Raw genomic sequence first — 22,821 nt, 5'->3', positions numbered from 1 at the left:
ATTCCTCAGGCCCCCTTATAATTAATACCAGGCTCCGAGCAATTATCCATGGGACCATGTGCCAGGAACTGAGTTAATCTTCACAGTAGGAGATAGGGAGATGAATCATAGGGGGTCCTGGCCTTCGTTATAACACAGGACCAGGGTGGAGGAAGAGGCTACACTCAAGGGGAAGAGCAGGGTCTGTGTCGTAGATGGAAACAGGCAAAGGACTGTTATGAAATATGTGGAATATGGTGCAATCACTTCCAGCTGAGCTTGTCTGCAGACGATAGGATGTTGACCATGGAGGCTGACTAAGAAGAGGACATTCCATGGTAGGAAATACAAGACTTACTTGAGAGAGAGGATTTATGCAGTGAAAATTTACTGAACCCCTACTCCTTGAACAGGGATGCTCAAATGGAGGTTCAAAGCAAGCAGAGATGAGGAAGTACGATCACAGCCAACCTTATTAGGGCTTGTGGCTGGAAGTACTAATTAGATCATTTCCCCCCCTCTTTTAAAGGCTTGGTGTTTTCTGCAGTCATTCATTCACTTGAAAAGTACTTCTCCCCAACACTCTTCCGAGTCGTCCGCCTGGCCCGGATCGGCCGCATCCTGAGGCTGATCCGAGCAGCCAAGGGGATTCGCACACTGCTCTTCGCCCTCATGATGTCCCTGCCTGCGCTGTTCAACATTGGCCTGCTGCTCTTCCTCGTCATGTTCATCTACTCTATTTTTGGCATGTCTAGCTTCCCCCACGTGAAGCGGGAGGCCGGCATCGATGACATGTTCAACTTCCAGACCTTTGCCAACAGCATGCTGTGCCTCTTCCAGATCACCACGTCGGCCGGCTGGGACGGCCTCCTCAGCCCCATCCTCAACACGGGTCCCCCCTACTGTGACCCCAATCTGCCCAACAGCAATGGCTCCCGGGGCAACTGTGGGAACCCAGCCATGGGCATCCTCTTCTTCACCACCTACATCATCATCTCCTTCCTCATCGTGGTCAACATGTACATTGCAGTAATTCTGGAAAACTTTAATGTGGCCACGGAGGAGAGCACCGAGCCCCTGGGTGAGGATGATTTTGACATGTTCTATGAGACCTGGGAGAAGTTCGACCCAGAGGCCACTCAGTTTATTACCTTCTCTGCCCTTTCAGATTTTGCAGACACCCTCTCTGGTCCCCTGAGAATCCCAAAACCTAATCGGAATATATTAATCCAGATGGACCTGCCTTTGGTCCCGGGAGATAAGATCCACTGTTTAGACATCCTTTTTGCCTTCACCAAGAATGTGCTGGGAGAATCTGGTGAACTGGATTCTCTGAAGGGAAATATAGAGGAGAAGTTTATGGCAACTAATCTTTCAAAAGCATCCTATGAACCAATAGCCACCACCCTGCGGTGGAAGCAAGAAGACATTTCAGCCACTGTCATTCAAAAAGCCTATCGGAGCTATGTGCTGCACCGCTCCATGACAGTCTCCAACCCCCAGGGTGTGCCCGTGGCTGAGGAGGAAGCCGTGCCACCCCCAGATGAAGGCTTTGTTGCATTCATGGCAAATGAAAATTGTGTGCTCCCAGACAAATCTGAAACTGCATCTGCAACATCTTTTCCACCATCCTATGACAGTGTCACTAGAGGTCTTAGCAATAGAGCCCACTTGAGCACATCTAGCTCACTGCAGAATGAAGATGAAGCCACTGGTAAGGAAGCGCCTGTTCCAGAGCCCCAGTGAGGACACTGCAGCATGAACACACCAGTTCCGATGTGTCCCTCTGATCTGCAACAACCTTCCCACTACAGACGGCATCCAGCTAATCACCTCACCAATGCATGCCACTGGTCACAGTGTCAAACCTCGTCAAGGGACAGTCGTTGGTGCCCCCTTTAGAGAAGCCCCCATACACCAACAGGAGTCGGAAACCAAGAGCATCTCCATTGTGACTTTACTTTTGAATTTCAATATCAGATGGTAATTTCCCTCGCTTTCCAGAAAAAAAAAATATTCCCGTCCTTTAATTTGGGATGTGACCAGAGCTTACATTTACCCAGACACACGTCTCAGGACCAGTTCTTCCAAGGATATATGGCAAGGACATTGCTGAATGTCCAGGGTGTTCCTCTCTGTAACACCTCGTACAGATTGGCAATGCTATTCAAGATTTTGCATGACTGCATGTTGAGAGCTGTCAGACAACTGCTCCTGCCCGGGGTAACATTCATGGTCTATGTAGTGAAAAGCCTTTGAGATATCCATTAAAATTAATATTTTTAAAGTTATGTCAAGACAAATGTTATGTCTGAAAACACCTTCTCATTTTTTAATTATATGATACTGACATGTCATGAATCACTTCTCCCTCCCTTTCAGGATTCCTGATATTTTGCAGTTTGAGTTTGAGGCTGGGTGGGGCAGGTGGGAGCACTGTCCTGCAAGCTGGAGAGACAGGTTCTAATCCTAACTCCTCCACAGTTTCCTGGCTGATCTTGTTCTAAACTCTTTCCCCCTGAATCTCAGTTTCCCCACTTGTAAAACTGGGAGAGGAGGATAGAATGGATGCTCTCTATAGCCCTTGCATCTCATGTGGTACTCTGCCCCATTTAGATGGGGAAAACTCTCCCTCTTCTGAGGTCATAATAGCCAGTCTTTGCTGCTGTGTAGATAAAGGGATACTTTCCAGAGCCTGTTTCATATCTCATAGTCAGATTTTAAGTAGGAGGGTTTTCCTCCGTGGGCCAGGACTCCATAAATAGTGGAATCTAAAGAAAAGGGACATTTTGAGAAGGATGATCTGGGAGGTAATAAAAAAAAAAAAAAGGTGGTCAATAGTTTCTTTAATTCATCCTACAAATAGCATTAAGCACCAATTATATGCCAGGCACTGCTCAAAGCACAAGGGAGAAAATGCCTCAAAATATGAATTGAATTTTTCCAGTGAATGGGGTTAAAGTGGTCAAAGGAGAGTATTTCAGGCCAAAGGCACATAGCAGATCTTGAGATGAAGGAAAACAAAGAGTTCACATGACTAAAACATAGGACATAAGGATCTTAAAGACAGCCATGATCTTCTATTAACTCTTGGGGCATACCCAGACACAAACAAAGATTGGATCAATTTGTTGGATATATATTCAGTCATTTCATAAGATTTACCATTTATACAGTTACAAAGGCTAGAGACTGATCCACTTTGCATGCCCCATACAAACAGATTTTTCTGGGGCCTGGTTCTTGCTTTGCTGACATTCCTGGCCTACCAGAAGCTGAAGAGGATTTCAAGATGCTTGTTGGGGTTTTCCAGCACCCACAGATGCTGGATAATAAGATGATAAAGGGATAGCTGAGGGTACAGGCTTTCCCAGAACAGATCAGCTGTTCTCTGGATAACTTGTTTGTATCTAAAAGATGTGCCCACCAAGATGACTCTTCCTTCCTAATTCCTCCAAACCAGGGAGCACAGATACTGATTATGCAGCTCCTTCAAAATCTAAATACCATACAGTCAATGAAAATACCATCTGATAGGATGGTAGCTCCAGTGTTAATTAGATATCTGAGGGGACACAGAGCTTGGGGACTGGTTTATTTTATGTTATGTGGAAGAATTAAATGCACCCAGCCATTAGGCTTGTTTTATTTAGTAGATGATAATATTCTTGAAGATATTCTTATTACGTTTTTTGTACCACAGGTGCATTACCTAAATTATAATGAAAACCATTGAAAACAAGTGACCCAATATACACATCTTGCATTATATGGAGTCTTCAAGAATGTAAGCAATGCAAATGCAAGATGAGCCCTTGAAAATTTCACTAGATCCATTTCCAAATTTCACCCAGTGGTTCAATTACCAGTAGGAAGTTGACTTCTGGAGAAGCAAATCTGAAAGATCCGGGGCAGATGGACAACCAGAGCTACCTTCTTTACCTCCCCAATAGAGATGGCACTAGAATTTCTCTGACCCAGAATATGTGAGGGTATCTAAGCACTGAAGGGAAACAAGAAGAGTGTTGACTCTGTGAATATCTGGAAACTTGCAAGGTCTTTAAAATATGCTTCTACCATAAACATTACTGATTTTTCATACCATTAAATTGCATAACCTGCAGGCATGGGCCAAGAACATTCAAGAAAATTCAGCCAGCACCAATGGGCAGATGTAGGCAGAGCTTTGGTGTACAGTTTGCCTTAAGACAAAGGTGAAGTCACTCCCCTAAGTGCTGGGGATACAAATGAATAAGACAGATCCTCAGCCCGGAGCTGAAATAGGCTGAAGAGATGACATGGAACTACACCTGTTTAAAAAAAAAAAATCCAAGATTTCATTAGTTGCAGCCTTGGTTATTTGAATCAGCTATCCCACTGAAAACAATGAAAATGCTGAATAAATACCAGACAACAATAACATATAAGTTGGAAGGCAGTGAATGAGATAAAAGTTCTAAAACTTTATTATTACCAAGGAGGAGAGTAAAGTTTGTTCTTATTATTAGATTTTGGTAAGTTAAGAATGCAAGGCTTAATTTCTAGGATTGTCACTAACAGAAAAGAAACAAAAGAGGGGAAAATATGCTAAGAAATAATTATCCAATCTAAAAGTTAAGATAAGAAAGGAGAGAACTGAGAAATATAGAGCAAGATAGATAAGTAGAAAACGCAAAGTAATATGGTAGATTTAAACATAAATACATCTGTAATTACATTAAATGCAAATGTACTAAAATGATCTAGAAGATAGCCAAAGATTGTCAAGAGGATAAAAGAATTTCAGATAAATGATATTTACAGGGAGACACAACTAAAACCTAAGTTTATCAAAAGGGTAAAATTAAATGATAGAAAAAGATATACCGTGTAAATATTAATCAAACAGCTGCAGAATACATGTTCTTCTCAAGTGCTTATGGAAAATATAAAAAAATAGTCCATATAGATGGCCATAGAACAAGATTCAAAAAGCTTTCATGGGGTTAAAAGCATAAAAAGTATTTTCAGATCATAATACAATGTAACTAAAATCAATATCAAAGGGAAAACAATCACCATATTTTTAGAAAGTAAGAAAAGCATTTCTAAATAACAATTTGTCAAAGAATCAATCATTATGGAAATTGGAAATGAACTAAATGATAATAAAACTAGCATATAGGAGAACTTGTATGGGGCATAGCTAAAACAATACTAACAGGAAGTGTATAGACTTAGCCATATATACATATATACATATATTACAAAAGAATAAAAGCTGAAAATTAATCTTCTAAACATCCATTTCAAAAACTCAGAAAAAATTACAAATAAATTCAAAGAAAACAGAAAGAATAAAGATATAAGAAAAAAAGATGATACAAATAAAGTCAACAAAGCCAAAAATAGTGTTTTCTTCAGAAAAATATTAAAATTGACAAACCTCTGGCAAAATTGATCACAAAAAAAGCAAGAAGGCAAAAATAATATCAGCAGTTCCTCAGAAAGTTGAACATAGAATTACCACATGATCTGGCAATCCCACTTTGACATATATACCCAAAAGAATTGAGAGGAGGGAATCAAACATATTTGTACACCAATTGTTCACAGCACCGTTATTCACAATAGCCAAAATGTAGAAGCAACCCAAGTATCCATCAACAGATTAATGGATAAACAAAATGTGGTCTATACATACAATGAAATATTATCCAGCCATTAAAAGGTATGAAGTTCTGAAACATGTTATGACATGGATGCACCTTGAAAACATCATGTTGAGTGAAATAAGTCAGACACGAAAGGACAAATATTGTATGATCTCACTGATCTGAAATAATTAGAATAAGCAAACTCATAGATTCAGAAAGTAGATTACAGGTTAGCAAGGGCTAAGAAGTGGGGCTGGGGATGGAACACGGAGCTATTGTTTACTGGATGCAGAGTTTCTGTTTTAGGTGATTTAAAAAATTGTTAAATGAATGGTGGTGATGGTAGCACAACATTCTGAATGTATTCAGTTGTGCACTTGAAAGTGGTTAAAATGGGAAATTTTGAGGTGTAAATATGTTAGAACAATAAAAAGTTTAAAAAAAAAACAAATTATCAATACCAGAAATGATTAGGAGAATGTCATTACAGATGCTACAGACATTAAACAGATGATACATTTGTTTGTACCACTAAATTTGAAAATGATGGTGAAATGGAAAATTTGCTAAAATAAAATAAATTTTCAAAATTGAATGAAGAAGAATTTAAAAGCCTAAATACTCCTATAATCATTAAAGAAAGGAATCAACAGTGGAAAAAAAAAATATTTCTGAAAAGAGATTTGCAGGCTTAGAAATTTTTACTGGCAAGTTCCAAAACCATGTAATAAATACAATCTTAAGCAAACTATCCCAGAGAATAAAAAAGAACACTCTCCTAACTCACTTTCTATGACTAAAGTAATCTTGATACAAAAACTGACAAGAACAATTTGAAAAATGCAAATCATAGGCCAATATCACTTATGAACAGAGATGCAATAATCCTAAACAAAATATTAGTATACAAAATCCAGCCTTATTTATAGAGATCATTGCATTACAATGAAGTTGGGTTAATCCAAGAATAAAAGGTTGATTTATCATTAGGAAATTAATCAATATTATTCACTTCAGTAATAAAGGAAATAAATTGCATGATCATTTCAACAGATACCAAAAAACATCTGATAGAATTCAACTTCTGTCATGATTTTAAAAATTCTCAGCAGACTGAGCATAGAAGGAAACATTCTTAATCTGATAAAAGGGTGACTACAAAAATAACCTAAAGCCAATATCACACTTAATGGTGAAATGTTGAAAGCTTTCCTTTTAATATTGAGAAAAAGACTAGTTGTTACAATAACCAGTGCTATTCAGCATTGTACTAAAGGTCTAGTCAGTGAAGTAAGCAAAAATAGTAATAAGTAATCCATATATAAATATATAAAGACTGGAATAAAAGAGATAAAACATTCCAGACATACATATGAAAAAAAATGAAAATAGACACAGAACTTACACCATTCACAAAAATTAACTCAAAATGGATCATAGATCTAAATGTAAAACTTGAAACTATAAAACTTCTAGATGATAATATAGGAGAAAATCTAGGTGACCTTGGACTTGGCGATAAGTTTTTAGATACACCACCAAAAGAATGATCCATGAAAAAAATTGATAAGTTGTACTTCATTAAAATCGAAAACTTCTGCTCTGCAAAAGACACTAGTAAGAGAATGAAAAGACAAGCCATGGACAGGGTGAAAATATCTGCAAAACACATATCTGCTAAAGGAACTTGTCCACTTAAAAAATGGGCAAAAATCTGAAGAGACACCCCACCAAAGAAAATAAAAAGATGGCAAATAAGCATATGAAAAGATGCCCAACATCATATGTCATTAGGGAATTGAAAATTAAAACAATGTGATACCACTGCTTGCCTATTAGAATGGCTAAAATCCAAAAAACTGACAATATCAAAAGATGGCAAGGGTTTGGAGCAACAGGAACTCTGATGCATTGCTTGTGTGAAGGCAAAATGATACAGGCACTATGGGAAACAGTTTGGCAATTTCTTATGAAGCTAGGCATAGTCTTATAAGTTCCAGCAGTCATGCTTTTAGGTATTTACCCCAATGAGTTGAAAACTTTTGACCATGCAAAAACCTGCATTGCAAGTCTTTACAGCAGCTCTATTGATAATTCCCAAAAAACAGAAGCAACCAAGATGTCCTTCAACAGGTGAATGGATAAACAAACTGAGGGACATTCAAACAATGGAGTATTATTCAGCGATAAAAAGGAATGAGTTATCAAGCCATGAAAGACGTGGAGGAACCTTAAATGCATATCGTTAAGTGAAAGAAGCCAAGCTGAAAAGGCTTACATCCTGTATGATTGCAAATATATGACACTCTAGAAAAGGCAAAACTATAGAGACAGTAAAAAGATTCAGCAGTTCAGGAGGTAAAGGGCAGGAATGAATAGGTGGAGCACGGGGCATTTTTAGGGTGATAAGATTATTCTGTTTAATACTGCAATGGTGCATAAATGACATTTTACGTTTATCAAAACCCATAGAAATGCACAACACAAAGAGGGAACCCTAATGTAACTTGTGGACTTTAGTTAAATAAATAAATGACTAAATAATGCTGAAAAGAGATAAAACAATCATGAATCATAAGTTATATGATTGTATATATAAAAATCTAAAAGAATTTATAGAATCTATTGTAATTAGTAAGAGCATATAGCAAGGTGTAAAATCGATACACGTTAATAAATTTTGTGGCTATATACCATCATAAACAGAAAAAAAATTTTAAGAGGCCATATTAAATAGCTGTTGCTTTTTCTTTTTTTTTTTTTTTTTGTCTTTTTGTATTATCAAGTTTCTGGAAGGAAATATAACATTGCAAGATCTCTACTGGAAAAATTATTAAACATTGAGAAAAATTAAGGAAGACATAAATTAATGGAGAAATATACTAAGTTTATAGATTAGAAGATTCAATAGTATAAAGATGCCAATTCTCCTCAAATTGATTTATAAATTCAGTGCAATCCCACTAATATTTCAAATGGTTTTATATACAAATGAAAAGAGCCAAAAATAGCCAACACATTCTTGAAGTGAAAGGATATTTACCAAATACTGACTAATCATTAAGCCACAGTGATTAAGAAATTGTGGTATTGTCACAGGTATAGACAACAGAACAATGGAATAGAAGAGAGTTCAGAAATAGACCCAACATATATGGATGGACACTGGACATAAGACAAAGATGGCATCGCCTGGCAGTGAGAAGAAGGTGATCTTCTTACAGATGGTGTTGGGACAATTGTATTTTCATGAGGAAAAAAATGAATTGGACCCTTACCCAAAACCATACCCCTAAATCAATTTCAGATGGAACTAAATGTGGAAGACAGACCTATAAACTTTTCAAAGATAATCGAGAAAAATATCCACATGATCACAGAATAAAGAATGACAAATTTGACTACATTAACATTTAGAGCAATCGTTCATTTGAAAAGAAAATTAAAAGAGTGAAAAGGCGAGCTATAGAGTGGAAGAAGATACTTAAAATACTTGTATCCAACAAAGATCTAATATTAAGAAGAAATTCTATTTAACTCCTACAAATCAATACAAAATCGACAACACTATAGGAGAAAAGGGAAGAGACTTGAAGAGGCACTTCACAATGAGGAAACCCAAAAAACCTATAAACATATCAAAAGGTGTGCAAGCTATTAGTATTCAGGGAAATGCAAATTAAAACCACAGTGAAATACTGCTACTCATCTATCAGATCAGCAAAAATTTTAGAGTCTAACAAATATCAAGTGTTGGCAAGGATGTGGAGCAAAAGGAACTCTTACACACTGCTGCAGGAAGTGTAAAGTGGCACAAGGATTTTGGAAAACGGTTAACTTTACCTAGAAGAGTTGAAAATATATATACCCATGGCCCCTAAACTTTTAGAGAATTGCATGTACATGTGCACTAGGAGAGATGGGAAAAGATTTCTTAGCAGTATTGTTCATAAATTAGAAACAACCAGGGTCCACCAGTTGCACAATAAATTAGTAAACTGTGGTCTAATTAAATTATGTAATTTTATGCAGTAATGAAAATGAGTGAAACATAACCTCCTACAAGTCCAAGGATGAATCTTAAAAAGCATAATATTGAGTTAAAGAAGCCAGAAACAAAGTTATATATACTATATAATTATATTAGGTTTGAAATTATTTGAGGTTTAAGGCTGCATAAAGAAAGGCAAGGAAATGGTTGCCAAAAAAAGTCGGAGAAGAGGTTACAACTGTGAAGAGGGAGGCGTTTGAGACTGGGTCTTGGCAATGTTCTAATTCCTCTCCTAGGTGGTTCTCTTTAAGAATGTTGTCTTTATAACTATGTGTTAAGCTAAATGTATTTGTCTAATTCACTTTTCTGTATGTATGGTATATCTCCAGTTTTTTAAAAAAATTCAGTGGTTCATCTTGGATGCTCCTCCGTCTTCACAGAATGAATTGCTATCTGCTACTCTCAATTGTGACATTTAGACACAGATTTGGATTATCCGAGCTGAGTTGTGAAAAGAAGAATAGGAGAAATAGAAAATAATAGAAAAGGAAATTCTAGAAAAAGCAGATCGAAACTGCAAAAGCACAGGAGATAAGAAAGTGGGTGAAGAGTTTGGGGAAATGTAACCAAGCTGTTGTGAAGCGAGCATGGAAGTGGGTGGGGGAGTGTGATCCAATTAGAATATGATCAAATTGGGGACAAAGTTTTGTATCTGCCTGAATACTTTTGGATGGTATCACAGGTGATATTAAGACATTTAGCCACCTGTGTGGCACAGAGCACCAACCAATTAGAAAGGACTGACCATATTGCCAAAGCAGGGTTCTGGAAACCCCTTGCTGTATCAGGTGCCAACCCTTTAGTTGCTGGGTATTCTAGTTTGCTAATGCTGCTGGAATGCAAAACACCAGAAATGGACTGGCTTTTATAAAAGGGGGTTTATTTGGTTGCACAGTTACAGTCTTAAGGCCATAAAGTGTCCATCAACAAAGGGCACCTTCACTGGAGAAAGGCCATTGGCATCCGGAAAACCTCTGTTAGCTGGGAAGGCATGTGGCTGGTGTCTGCTTGCTCCCACGTGCTGTTTCAAAATGGCGTTCTCCAAAATGTCTGCATCAGCTTCCAACGGCCATCTTCAAAATGTCTGTCTCAGCTCCAGCAAGCTATGGGCTCCTTCTGTCTGAGGTTATATAGTGCTCCAGTAAACTAAACAAGGCCCATGCTGAATGGGCAGGGCCACGCCTCCATGGAAATTATCCAATCGAAGTTATAACATACAGTTGGGTGGGTCACATCTCCATGGACACTGAACAATAGGTTCCAACCCAATCCACACTAATATGTCTGCCCCCACAAGAATGCATTAAAGAATATGGCTTTTTCTGGGGGACATAATATACACAAACCAGCACACTTGGTCATGGGGAAGTCTAGAGGGAGATGACAAAGGAGAGACCAGGGCAGCCAGGGCAGGTGGCTGGGGCAGAGTGGAGAGGCACTTGAAAGGCTGGAAGCAAAAGCTATTTACCAGTCAGTACAGAAATATTTCACCATGCCTGTGCACACTGACTGAATATTACTCCTCATTGCAAGTGATATAAACCCCACCCAAATTAGTTTATGGAGATGAAAAGAAAAGTAAACATTTTGCTCCACTGAACAGGAAGCCCAGAGACACAGTTGATTCCATCTCAGCTGGATTCAGGAGCTGAAATGATACCATCAGGACAACATTCTCTCCACTTCTTGGCTTTGCTTCCATCTGTGTTGGCTCCATTCTCAGACAAGCCTTCTCCATGTGGTGGAAAAGATTACCCTGCAAGTCCTTTGCACCTGTGATCCCAGAAGGGAAACTTGACTATTTCCTAATAATTACAGCAAAAATCCCAGGGAGGCATTTCATTGGCCTAGATTGTGTCAGATCCCTTTCCGTAAGCTAACAACACTGTGTCTAGAACTCGTGGCACACTGGCCATCCCTGGATCACGTGCTCACCCTGGGAACCTGGAGCTGAGCTGAGAGAAGTTCCCAAAAGGAAAAGTTCTGTTATCAGAAGAAGGGAAAATGGGTGAGGAATGGGCTAAAACAATAGCTTCCCATCATATTTTATCCTTAGCTGTCCAATGTCAATGTACATTCTTCATCCCAGGCATACAATTTCAAAAACACCTTCCAAACATAATGTAGCTACCCTACATAAAACTGTATTCTCCCTCTTTCCAAAGGGAGACAATCAAGAGCCTTGTCCAATTGTTATACCCAGCTTAAAGTCAAAGATGTTTGAATGATATTTCAGCAAATCCTGCCAACTCTACTTTCAAAATATAGCCAGGATTTGACGACTTCTTACCGTCTTAACTACTGTCAACCTCATCCAAGCTACCATCATCTCTCACAGGTATTATTTCAAAAGCCTCCTAATTGGTCCCCCATTTCTACACTTGCCCTCCAACAGTCTGTTCTCCTCAAACAGCATCCAGAACTTAAACCCACTCATGGTTCCTATGGTATTCTGAGTAGGGATTATTACAATGGCTTTACGTATCTGGCCCTCATGCCCCTCCCACCGTGTCTCCCCCTCCCTCACTGTGCTTCACCCATGCTATCATCTTTGATGTTCCTTAAACACACCAGGCATGCTCTTTCCTCAATGCAAAGGGCTTGGAACTTGCTTTTCCCTCAGCCAATATATCCACGTGGTTCATCATTCCCCTATTTTTTCCAGTTCCTTGAATTACTAGCCACAGCTATAGCACTTATCATCCTCTGGGTGGGATATCACATATTGTCACATATGTACTTCTTTAATGTCTGTCTCCCCCACTAGAATATAAACTCAATACCTGTTGAATGAGTGAAATGCTTTCTTCTTGACTAGCCTAACACACTTAGGTTAACCGATAAATTTAACCACCCCCCTCACACCCAATATACAGTATCGTAGGATAAACATGGTAGCTTCAACACAAATCTCTATTTAGAAAAAGAGAAAATATATCATACCCTAAAGCATATACTTCTTGCCCAGGCAGTAGAAGGATTTCTTGATCTTTGTCTCAGAGAGAATCCCTTATCCACTTTCCTACTGCCTCATGATTCAGGGATACTGGGAAGTCTCCCTTCTGGGAACTGGAAGTTCCACTGCAGTTTGTGTTGGCCCCAGCTTGGGGCCCTGGGAATTGCTTTCAGGTCTGAGCAATCACTGGCCATCGCTTTTCTGGACTGAAGTTTCTCTGCCAATTCAACTCCTCAACGTTCTAGTAGCATTTCTCTCCCTTGCATGGGAGACTTGGGCCTGGATGTTAATGTTGTTTAGCAACAGACCTCTTGCCATCCCCTCTCCACCCTCAACCGAATGGCCTTCATTCATGCTCTCGGAATGGAAGAAGATGCTGAGGTGATGAAAGACAATAGGCTTGGATGTGGAGTCACAGCCCACCTGCTCCTTATCCCATTGGAGAGCTCTTTAAATTGGAGCAAAGTCTCCTTTGTCCTCCAGGGAGTGCAAGGTGAGGCTCCTGCAGGGGTGAAATAGGGGCATCAGGCTTCTCCCAGCTCCTGCTTTTATCTGCATCTCTATATTACCAACCAATGGTGGGGTAGTAAATACTTAACAATCACCTCTTTGGGGGAGAAAAGCCCTGATTTGTAGCACTTTCCAATTTATCCAGTGTAAATACTCCCATCATGGCCCATGTCAAACTACCAACATGATGTCTCCAAAGGTGCAATCAGAAGGAGATGTGCACAGTCCGCTCTTGCAAGCTAATAGGAGCTGGTTCCCTCACATCACTGTTTCCATCCCACTGCTTTTTCTCCACCAACATTAGCTTGGAGCAGTAATTTGGTTTTTCTCTACTCCAAGGCAAAGACTGTGAGAGAGCTACCTTTGATTGCTGGCCATAGATACGGAAAAAGCCCTCCCTTTCTGCTTTTACAAGGGTCAGCTTAGACAAGGTTTGTCTTTTCCCATGTGACTTCACTAAGCCTGCAAAAGTAGTCCACACCTTTCCAAATCCTTGAGTTTTTCTACCAAGGCCCTTAAGCTCCAGCTAAAAAAGGCAGGTGATCTGAGTCTCCAGATGCAAACTAAGAATGAGAAAGTCTCAGTGTCTCAACTTGGCCAATGCCACATTTTAGGATCTGTTACTAGTAACATCCATCTCCAGGTAACAGTTTCTATGTCAGCCAGAGTTATTTGCTTACAAGCAACAGACGTGAATTCTAGCACTAAAAAAATTACTGGAAGGCTTTGGGGAAGCTCTCAGAATGAAAGAAGGTGCTGAACCATCAGCCAGGACAGCAGCCAAGGCTGGGTAGATTTCTGGGGAGCAGGCACTAACAGACACAATCAGTTTCCACTTTTTTCCCTGTGGGTTTCCATCAGTATTCAAATTCCAGTGGGAGTGCATCTGATTGACCCAGCTCCAGCTAGGGGAAGTGGGGGACATTTGACTGACAGCTCCAACAAGACTGCAGGCAATCGGCAGGGGCATGACACCCCCAAACTCTGCACCTTCCTCAAAAAAAGTAAGGCACTATGACAAAAATGAGAAGGAAGGAGCCTGGGCACGCAAGAACTCCCAACAGGTTAGATTTGTGTTTTCTAAAGATTCCTTTTGCAACAATGACAAATTACATAGAAATTGAGTTTGGGGGTAGGGAGATTGTGCCAATGGGGACCTGGACTTTTGAGACTCTCAAGTAAGTAGATTAAAAGCCACTAAATCCGCTCTGCTAGGGCCTCCCATAACATGGAATAGGGTGCCCTCTTCCATCTTCACTTCCGGTGAAAGGCACAATTCCTTTTCCTCCAGAGAATACTTCTAGGCCCAAAATATCAGCAGTGGACTCTGTCTCCAGAAAATTACACATACATTCCCTAATGGGGAAATATGTTGGAAATGAGTCCTCCTGAGGAGCCCCAGAGGAATCATCACCCCAGTGAATTCACGCAGGAAAAGGCAGGATTGCCTGTGGACATCAGGTCTGTGCAGAGAAAGTTCATGTCTGCCCCTGACCCTTTAAAACACCGGTTCTGATAACAAAACCAACAACAACAATGAAACTCTGTTGATACGACTCACTGTGCAAAGACAAATTTTAAAGGGGTATGCATGAAGAAGATTCGTTTTTTTCCTGACCAGAACTGAGTTAACTGATTATTAGAAATGTGACTGCTCCTGCTTACAGATTTAATCACATTATAAAACAATATAAAGGCATGTGTCTATGTGTGTGCCTGTTGAATAATGATGTTTCCTGTAGTTGGAACAGGAAGCCCTAGAACCACATGGAAGCTGAAGGTGTCTGCCAATGATCCAAGCAGAAACATTCAACTCAGGGGCTAAGCAACATGGTGCTCTAACGAAATTTGGTTGCGGGGGCAGAAGGTCTGCATTTGGTTCTAGGTTTTCCCTTTCGCACATGTCTCAACTTCCATGAACAACTCTCCTTGTCTATACCTTGGGAGTAAAGATTCCTGCCCTGCCGACACCACCAAGGCAGTTCAAAGGAGAGAAAAAAATGCTGTGGAAGGGTTAAAAGAGAAAAAGAGCTTTGTGACAGGTTGTTATATTCAAACCATATAGTACAGTTCTTCAGCAGGTATGGAATATGCAAGCAAAAGTGCTTAGCTCCCAGGGCTTCCTCCTAATGGAGAACAGCAGAGCTCACTGATGAAATGGCAGGAAGACCTGAACCCTCCCTACAGCACTCCTCCTTCTGAAAGCATTCTCTTCCCTTCCCTTCCTGTCCTTCTCCCTCTCAGTACCTCTTTCTCTGGCAGTGCTCCTCACCACTTCACTCCCCTGGCTCCTCCACCTCCTGGCTACCTCCTCCTGGGTGTCCCCTAATCATTCCAGCTCACTCCATCTTTCCCCAAGCAGTCTGCACTGTTCCCTGCCCCTGTTCAGGGTACCACTTGCCTCCTGGTCCACCCAACTTGTTCAGATTCACCTCCAGGTGCTGCCTTTCCACATACTGAATCCAATACTAGGTTCTGTGGATTCTACCTTAATTGTATGGTTACTGCTCTGATTCAAGCTCTTGCCTTCTCATTGGACTACTGAGATTACTTCCCCGAACTCTCTGAAATATTAAATGTTCTGCCTAGCTAAGCCAACTTGAAAGGTGAAATCACTGCCCTCCCCCCTACGTGGGATCAGACACCCAGGGGAGTGAATCTCCCTGGCAACGTGGAATATGACTCCCGGGGAGGAATGTAGACCTGGCATCGTGGGACGCAGAACATCTTCTTGACCAAAAGGGGGATGTGAAAGGAAATGAAATAAGCTTCAGTGGCAGAGAGATTCCAAAAGGAGCCGAGAGGTCACTCTGGTGGACACTCTTACGCACACTTTAGACAACCCTTTTTAGGTTCTAAGGAATTGGGGTAGCTGGTGGTGGATACCTGAAACTATCAAACTACAACCCAGAACCCATGAATCTCAAAGACAGTTGTATAAAAATGTAGCTTATGAGGGGTGACAATGGGATTGGGAAAGCCATAGGGACCACACTCCACTTTGTCTAGTTTATGGATGGATGAGTAGAAAAATAGGGGAAGGAAACAAACAGACAAAGGTACTCAGTGTTCTTTTTTACTTCAATTGCTCTTTTTCACTCTAATTATTATTCTTGTTATTTTTGTGTGTGTGCTAATGAAGGTGTCAGGGATTGATTTAGGTGATGAATGTACAACTATGTAATGGTACTGTAAACAATCGAAAGTACGATTTGTTTTGTATGACTGCGTGGTATGTGAATATATCTCAATAAAATGAAGATAAAAAAAAATAAATAAATGTTCTGCCTAGAAATGTCTTGAGCCCGACAACCTCCACCACAGTGCAGGGGCATAGACGCCGTTATTCCCATCACTCTGCCGTGATGACCCATGATGACTTAAAAGGCACATCCACTCCATCTATGACCAAGCTTGCGTCTCATTGATCAGAAACAGCCTCCGGTGTAGAAGACGTTCCTGGCGCCTCTTTGCTGTTCACTTGCCATAGAGTCATAAAGCTCCATCTGCCCCTACCCTCCTGCCTCCTATTACCCAGAGGAAAGCACTTACAGACCAACTGCTCCTCACTCTTAGCATAACTTTTCCTTATCCAGGAGAAAGAAGCAGAAAGATAAAAGGGGAGAAGAGTAGAGAACGCATCCTGCCCCACTGTCCCCCGCAAATCCCAAAGGACAATGCTGCTTCCCCTCTCCCGTTGAGCATCAGAGAGTTGGGTTGGTAACACATTTAAGGAGCATCTACCCACATGGAGGGTCCTCCCTAGGCCTGCCCAGCACTTTGACTGGTGGTCATGACAGGGAGTGGCTCCTCCAACACCCACTGTGGGAAGCCATGCTTCAATCCTACTATTTCAATCCTTATCATATGCTATTGGCACCCCCACGTCACATGCCCTTATCCCACCTGACTTTGGATGGAACTATGCAACTTTCCTGCCTTGGGGCTTCCCCATCCTCTCAAAGCATTATCTAAGACTTTGATTTTGGTAGTCAGTGCCTTGGAATCAAGTGGATCCCTGTATCCCCTCACAACTGTTCTATAATGAATTAAAAATTAATTACAAGTTCCAATTCCAGCTTCTCATGGCATCCTGTAAACTAAGATTCCCAAGAAATCCGCAACAACCTATGTCCCCCTCTTTCAACCTATGGCCCCCTTACTACTTTGGAATTCCACAATGTGCTACAAGACTCCAAGTTGGGGCATTACACAGAAGTTGTCACTGTGCCTTCTCCTGACACACAGAATTATGCTAAGTTGCTATGTCTGTCAGTTAACAAGTACCTTGGCCTGTGCCATTCAAAGTATCAAAAGAATGTGGAAGAGGGGGAGGAGGGGCAAGATGGCAGCATAGAGAGTTTGTGAATAAGATACCTGCTCTATAAGAAATATGAAAGGGAGCAGTACACACAGATAGGAAAAGACAGGAGTGAGAGGCTTGGAACACAATTTTGGGTGATGGTAGCACAGCAACGTTAGTACACTGAACAAAGATGACTGTGAGTATGTTTGAAAGAGGAAGGTTAGGAGCATGTGGGACACCAGAAGGAAAGAGGAAAGATAAAGACTGGGACTGTATAACTCAGTGAAACCTAGAGTGCTCAACAATTGTGATAAAATGTACAAATATGTTTTTACATGAGGGAGAACAAATGAATGTCAACCTTGCAAGGTGTTAAAAATGGGGTGGTATTGGGAAAAAAATACAATCAATGCAAACTAGTGATTGTAGTTAACAGAAACATTGTATTATGCTTCCTTTAATGTAACAAAGGCAATATACCAAAGCTAAATGCCTATAAGAGGGGGATATAAGGGAGGGATATGGGATTCTTGGCATTGGTGATGTTGTCTGACTCTTTTATTGTACCTTATTTTAATTCTATCTTTCCTTTTGTTGCTTTTTAGCTGTCATTTTTTTCTGTCTTTTTCTTTTTCTTTTATCTCTCTACTTTCTTTGACTCTTCCTCCTTCCTTGTGGAAGAAATGGAGATGTACTTATATAGATAGTGGTGATGGTGGTGAATGCATAAATATGTGATTATACAGCGCACCATCGATTGTTTACTTAGGATGGAATGTATGGTATGTGAACAAAACCATCTTTAAAAATGGGTTGATAAACCGCCTCGGAGTTGCAGAGGGAGGCAAAAGGGAGCTGCGGTGGCGGCGCTGAGGCTCGAACAGATATCGCTGCCGGGGCCTATCTCTGAGGATCGGCGAGAGCGAGCAGGCCCTTCATCATGGGTGGCTTTTTCTCAAGTATTTTTTCCAGTTTGTTTGGAACCCGGGAAATGAGAATTTTAATTTTGGGATTAGATGGAGCAGGAAAAACCACAATTTTGTACAGGTTACAGGTTGGAGAAGTCGTTACTACTATTCCTACTATTGGATTTAATGTTGAGACGGTAACATACAAAAACCTTAAATTCCAAGTCTGGGATTTAGGAGGACAGACAAGTATCAGGCCATACTGGCGATGTTATTATTCAAACACAGATGCAGTCATTTATGTAGTAGACAGTTGTGACCGAGACCGAATTGGAATTTCCAAATCAGAGTTAGTTGCCATGTTGGAGGAAGAAGAGCTGAGAAAAGCCATTTTAGTGGTGTTTGCAAATAAGCAGGACATGGAACAGGCCATGACACCCTCAGAGATGGCGAACTCACTTGGGTTACCTGCCTTGAAGGACCGAAAATGGCAAATATTTAAAACTTCAGCAACCAAAGGCACTGGCCTTGATGAGGCAATGGAATGGTTAGTTGAAACATTAAAGAGCAGACAGTAATTCACCTGCTTCTGCTCCTCTGAAATGATGGTTACATCACATATCCCTTTAGAAACAGTCATGTGCATGTCACACTACTAAATGTTTAAAACTACATGATTGTTGGCATATACTGGACTGACTACAACATTTGTAATAAATATAGAAAAATGAGTATTTGGTTGGAGGGGTAACTCGTCTTGTTGAACCAACTGAATATCTGTCTGTATAATATAAAATATTCCTTCCTTGCTTTCTTTTGTTAAGGTATATATTCTATTTGTATGGAATTCTTACTCAAATGCAGTCCTATTGAAGAATGTGCTCTTGCTGGGGAAAAAAAAAACCCTCTTATTTTTGAATTAGTGGTTGCAGCTTGTTTGTATAAACACTAATAAATATCTTAATTCAGAAAAAAAAAAAAAAAAAAAAAAATGGGTTGATGAAGAAATCTTGAGGGCACTATATTGAGGGGAATAAGTCAGACACAAAAAGACAAATATTGTGTGGTCTCACTGATATGAATTAATTATAACATGTAAACTCATAGACATGAAATACAGGTTACCAGGATATAGAACAAGGCTATAGAATGGGGAGCAGTTGCTTATTATGAGCAGAATGTTTAAGTAGGTTGAACTTAAGTATTGGAAATAGACAGAGGTGACAGTAGCACGTTATGTGAGAATAACTAACAGTGCTTAATGGTGTGTGAATGTGGTGGAAAAGGGAAGCTTATAGCCACATATGTCACCAGAAGGAAAGTTGGAGGCTAAAATATGGGAATGTATAAAACAGTGAATCTTGTGGTGGACAATGTCCATGATTAACTGTACAGAATATTAGATATCTCTTCCATGAACTAGAACAAATGTATGACACTATAACTAGAAGTTAATAATGGAGGGTTATCTAGGGAAAAATATGCCTATTGCAAACTATGTAGTATAGTTAGTAGTATTTTAATACTCTTTCATCAACAGTAACAAATGTACTATACCAATACTATGAGTCAATAATGAGGGGAGGGGTTAGGGGTATGGGAGGATTTGAGTTTTCTCTTGTCCTTATTTCTTTTCTGGAGTAATGAAAGTGTTTTAAAAATTGAAAAAAAAATTGTGGTGATGGATGGACAGCTGTGTGATGGTACCGTGGGCAATTGATTGTGCACTTTGGATGATTGTATGGTACGTGAACAATCTCAATAAAATTGAATTTTTTTAAAAAAAGAGTGTGGAAGAAAAGTCCTTGGCTGCCCCTTGTTGCCCACACCATAAAAGACGTCAGTGGGCCACCAAGGTTCTCTTCTGACACCAAGAAATAACAGTTCTAATTAGATCTAGCAACATTCCCTCCCTGAGTAACCACAGTCATCATGGATTGCCCTCAATACCATAGAGAAGTGTTTCTGAAGCAGAGCCCCCATTCAAGATGCCCCAACACAATCATTTTGACCCTTCCCAAACCAGTGCTTCAGAACAGACTTACACTCTTCCCCTCTGCAGGGATTGTATTTTCCTCTCTACTACTTGTCTACCAGGGCAAGTGATGCAGCTAAGGTCCCTGCTAGCAAAACTTAAAGAGGCACTCAATCTCAGGGGCTAATCCTGCAGGTGCACAAGTTTAGGAGTGAGTTCCTCCTTAATGTTCGCACCCTGGGTGCCTTGCTTGCCTCACCCTAGTCCTAGCCCTGCTGGCCACTGCTCTTAATCCACCCATTGAACTCATCACCAGTAACAGGCTGTGGTTCTTCCCAATCATCCGTCAAAGCCATGGCCCCTTGGTTCACTGTCTCTACCCCTATTCCTGTCCTCGGTCTCAGGGTGATTCATCCAAACCACTGGTTTCTCAGTTCCTTGGTTTCTTTACATCTGGTGATCATTTCCTCTGCCCACATTCACTCTTGTGTGGTCAATTTCTGGAACTTGTTGTCACCATCAACTCCGCCAACCTCTTGATTTTGCCAGCTACCCCCTCTCCGGTGCACTTGCCCTAGTCCCTCACTGAAATAATTCTCCAAATGCTTCAGGTCTTCCACCCTTTGACCCTGCCACCTGTTGACTTTCCATCACTCCCATTCTCTCCTTACCCATTGATTTCATGGTCCAACTTTATAATCGCAAGCTGGTAAACACTTTCAAATCCTTTGCCTCTCTCACCCTGCATCCTACATGTCTGGTAAAACCTTGAACTACTTGAGTTAAACCCAGCTGTCTACTATTTCTGCTCCTGCTCCAGACAGCTGAAAGTTGCTGTTGAAAATTGCCCTAGCTCGTCACCGCCTGGCATTGCTTTAATTTCATGACCACAAACCTTAGATGGGCTCTAATAACCCTATTGCATTTCCCTCAAAAGTTCCTTTTCCCTCCCACCAAGATGGCAATTTTCTATCTGTTCCTCTCTGCTCAAACCTTCAACCTTCCCACCTCTGCCTTCTTCCCATCCTTCCTCAGTCTATCCTCCCAACTTTTACTTATGTATTCAATGCATGAAACTTCATTGTTCCCCTAAATTTTATTTAGTAGGGAAGCTGTAATTCTCCTCTGAATGAAATCTTGGATCATCCCATAATTTTTCTGGTTATTCTTACCTAATAAGAAATCCATAGGTCACAAAATGCAGTCTCAGCTTGGTACTTAGAATGTCAGTCCTATGTAATGACCATAGCTTCCATTTCATTCAAAGATCTGGTTACCCCCTCCCTCAAGCTGGAGCCTGCTACAGGTGGACTGCCAGCTTCCTGGAAGGGGTATGATTGACTTCTCTCTCACTCACCTTCTCCCCTTCTCCTAGTGCTGATCCCTGTGAGGTATGAGGTTGGAGTGGGAAGGTGAGGTGGAAAGTTCTAACAGGCCATCACCATTGTAAGCTAATGTCCTGCTTTCTGTGCCTAACCAGCATTTAAAGATGACCCTCTGGAGAAGCATATAGGGGTTCATCTAAAAGCTCTCATTCCTGGGGATCTCTCACCTGTGGTTCCTTTGTTTGGAGTAATGGAACTGTCTCCAGCTCATCTGCCTTCCACAGTCCTGAGAAATATGGTGGTCCACTTCCAGGGTCTGTCACCTCAGGTCCCTTGGCCCCTCTGGGCTACCCTGTTAGACAATGTCACACTGGCTCTTTTAAACTCAGATAACCCACAGCTGATCCATGGGAACAGTCACATGTCCTTTACCTAGAGTAATTCCAGGAGGGTATGTCTATCCCTACACAGCCACCTCTCCTTCATCTTCCATGCCAGCAGTTAACCAGTCCATCTCTAGCTGTTTAATGTCCCAGGTGGGTGTCAAAAACTCTCCCAACTTCATCTCTAACAATCTTACTCCTTCACTCCTCAATGTGAGTGGAGTTTGAGAGTCCTATAATTATTTCTTTGAAAATCTGCATCTTGGACTAGCACTCACTCTCTCAGATATATTATATTTCAGGGCCTCAATTGGTACTTTCAATTTAACATCCTGTTACACTTCATTAAAAGAGTGAAGTTAATCAGACACGAACGTCCTCTTTTTCCCGCCACCAAAGGGACAAATCTGCTTGCATCTGTGAACATAGTCTCTGCCTTCCCTCCTATTAAAATGGACAGTTTCTGCTCTAATCCAAACAGACTGTGCAGCGGATCTCATACATCCTCATCCACACTACAGTTATCTCTTCTCCTTCAACATCAGTGTCTTCATTCCCATCAGCCCTCAAATATGTTCTATATAACCCACCTTAAAACACACACACACACACCCTTCTCCCTGGACCCCGCATCCTCCTCCCATCCCACCTCTATTTACTCCTTCACAGCAAAACTTGGCTGAAGAGTTGACAAGAACCCACTGTCTCCACTTACTCTTTCTTTCTTTGTTTGTTTGGGATAAGTTTATTTGTTTCTAATTTTTTTTCTAACTTCAAAATAGAGAGAAAAAT

The 22,821-nt window shown here is 40.7% G+C and overlaps 2 protein-coding genes across 2 annotated transcripts in view; both read left to right on the top strand.

The window, feature by feature from the left end:
* SCN10A (sodium voltage-gated channel alpha subunit 10) overlaps nt 1–1,725 on the top strand; it is an 84,356-nt gene extending 82,631 nt beyond the window's left edge. The window contains 1 exon segment of the mRNA XM_037847480.1: nt 509–1,725. Within this exon segment, the coding sequence (XP_037703408.1) occupies nt 509–1,725 (1,217 nt within the window).
* Nucleotides 1,726–18,265: 16,540 nt separating this feature from the next.
* On the top strand, nt 18,266–19,311 carry LOC119528087 (ADP-ribosylation factor-like protein 1). Its single transcript, XM_037828752.1, has one exon. It carries the CDS (start codon nt 18,379–18,381, stop codon nt 18,922–18,924), a length of 546 nt encoding a protein of 181 aa, XP_037684680.1. The 5' UTR covers nt 18,266–18,378; the 3' UTR covers nt 18,925–19,311.
* The last annotated feature ends 3,510 nt before the right edge of the window (nt 19,312–22,821 follow it).

The sequence above is a fragment of the Choloepus didactylus genome, chromosome 1, assembly GCF_015220235.1.
Source record: "Choloepus didactylus isolate mChoDid1 chromosome 1, mChoDid1.pri, whole genome shotgun sequence".
In the NCBI taxonomy this organism is placed as follows: Eukaryota; Metazoa; Chordata; class Mammalia; order Pilosa; family Megalonychidae; genus Choloepus; species Choloepus didactylus.
This window is presented reverse-complemented; position numbering and strand designations above follow the sequence as displayed.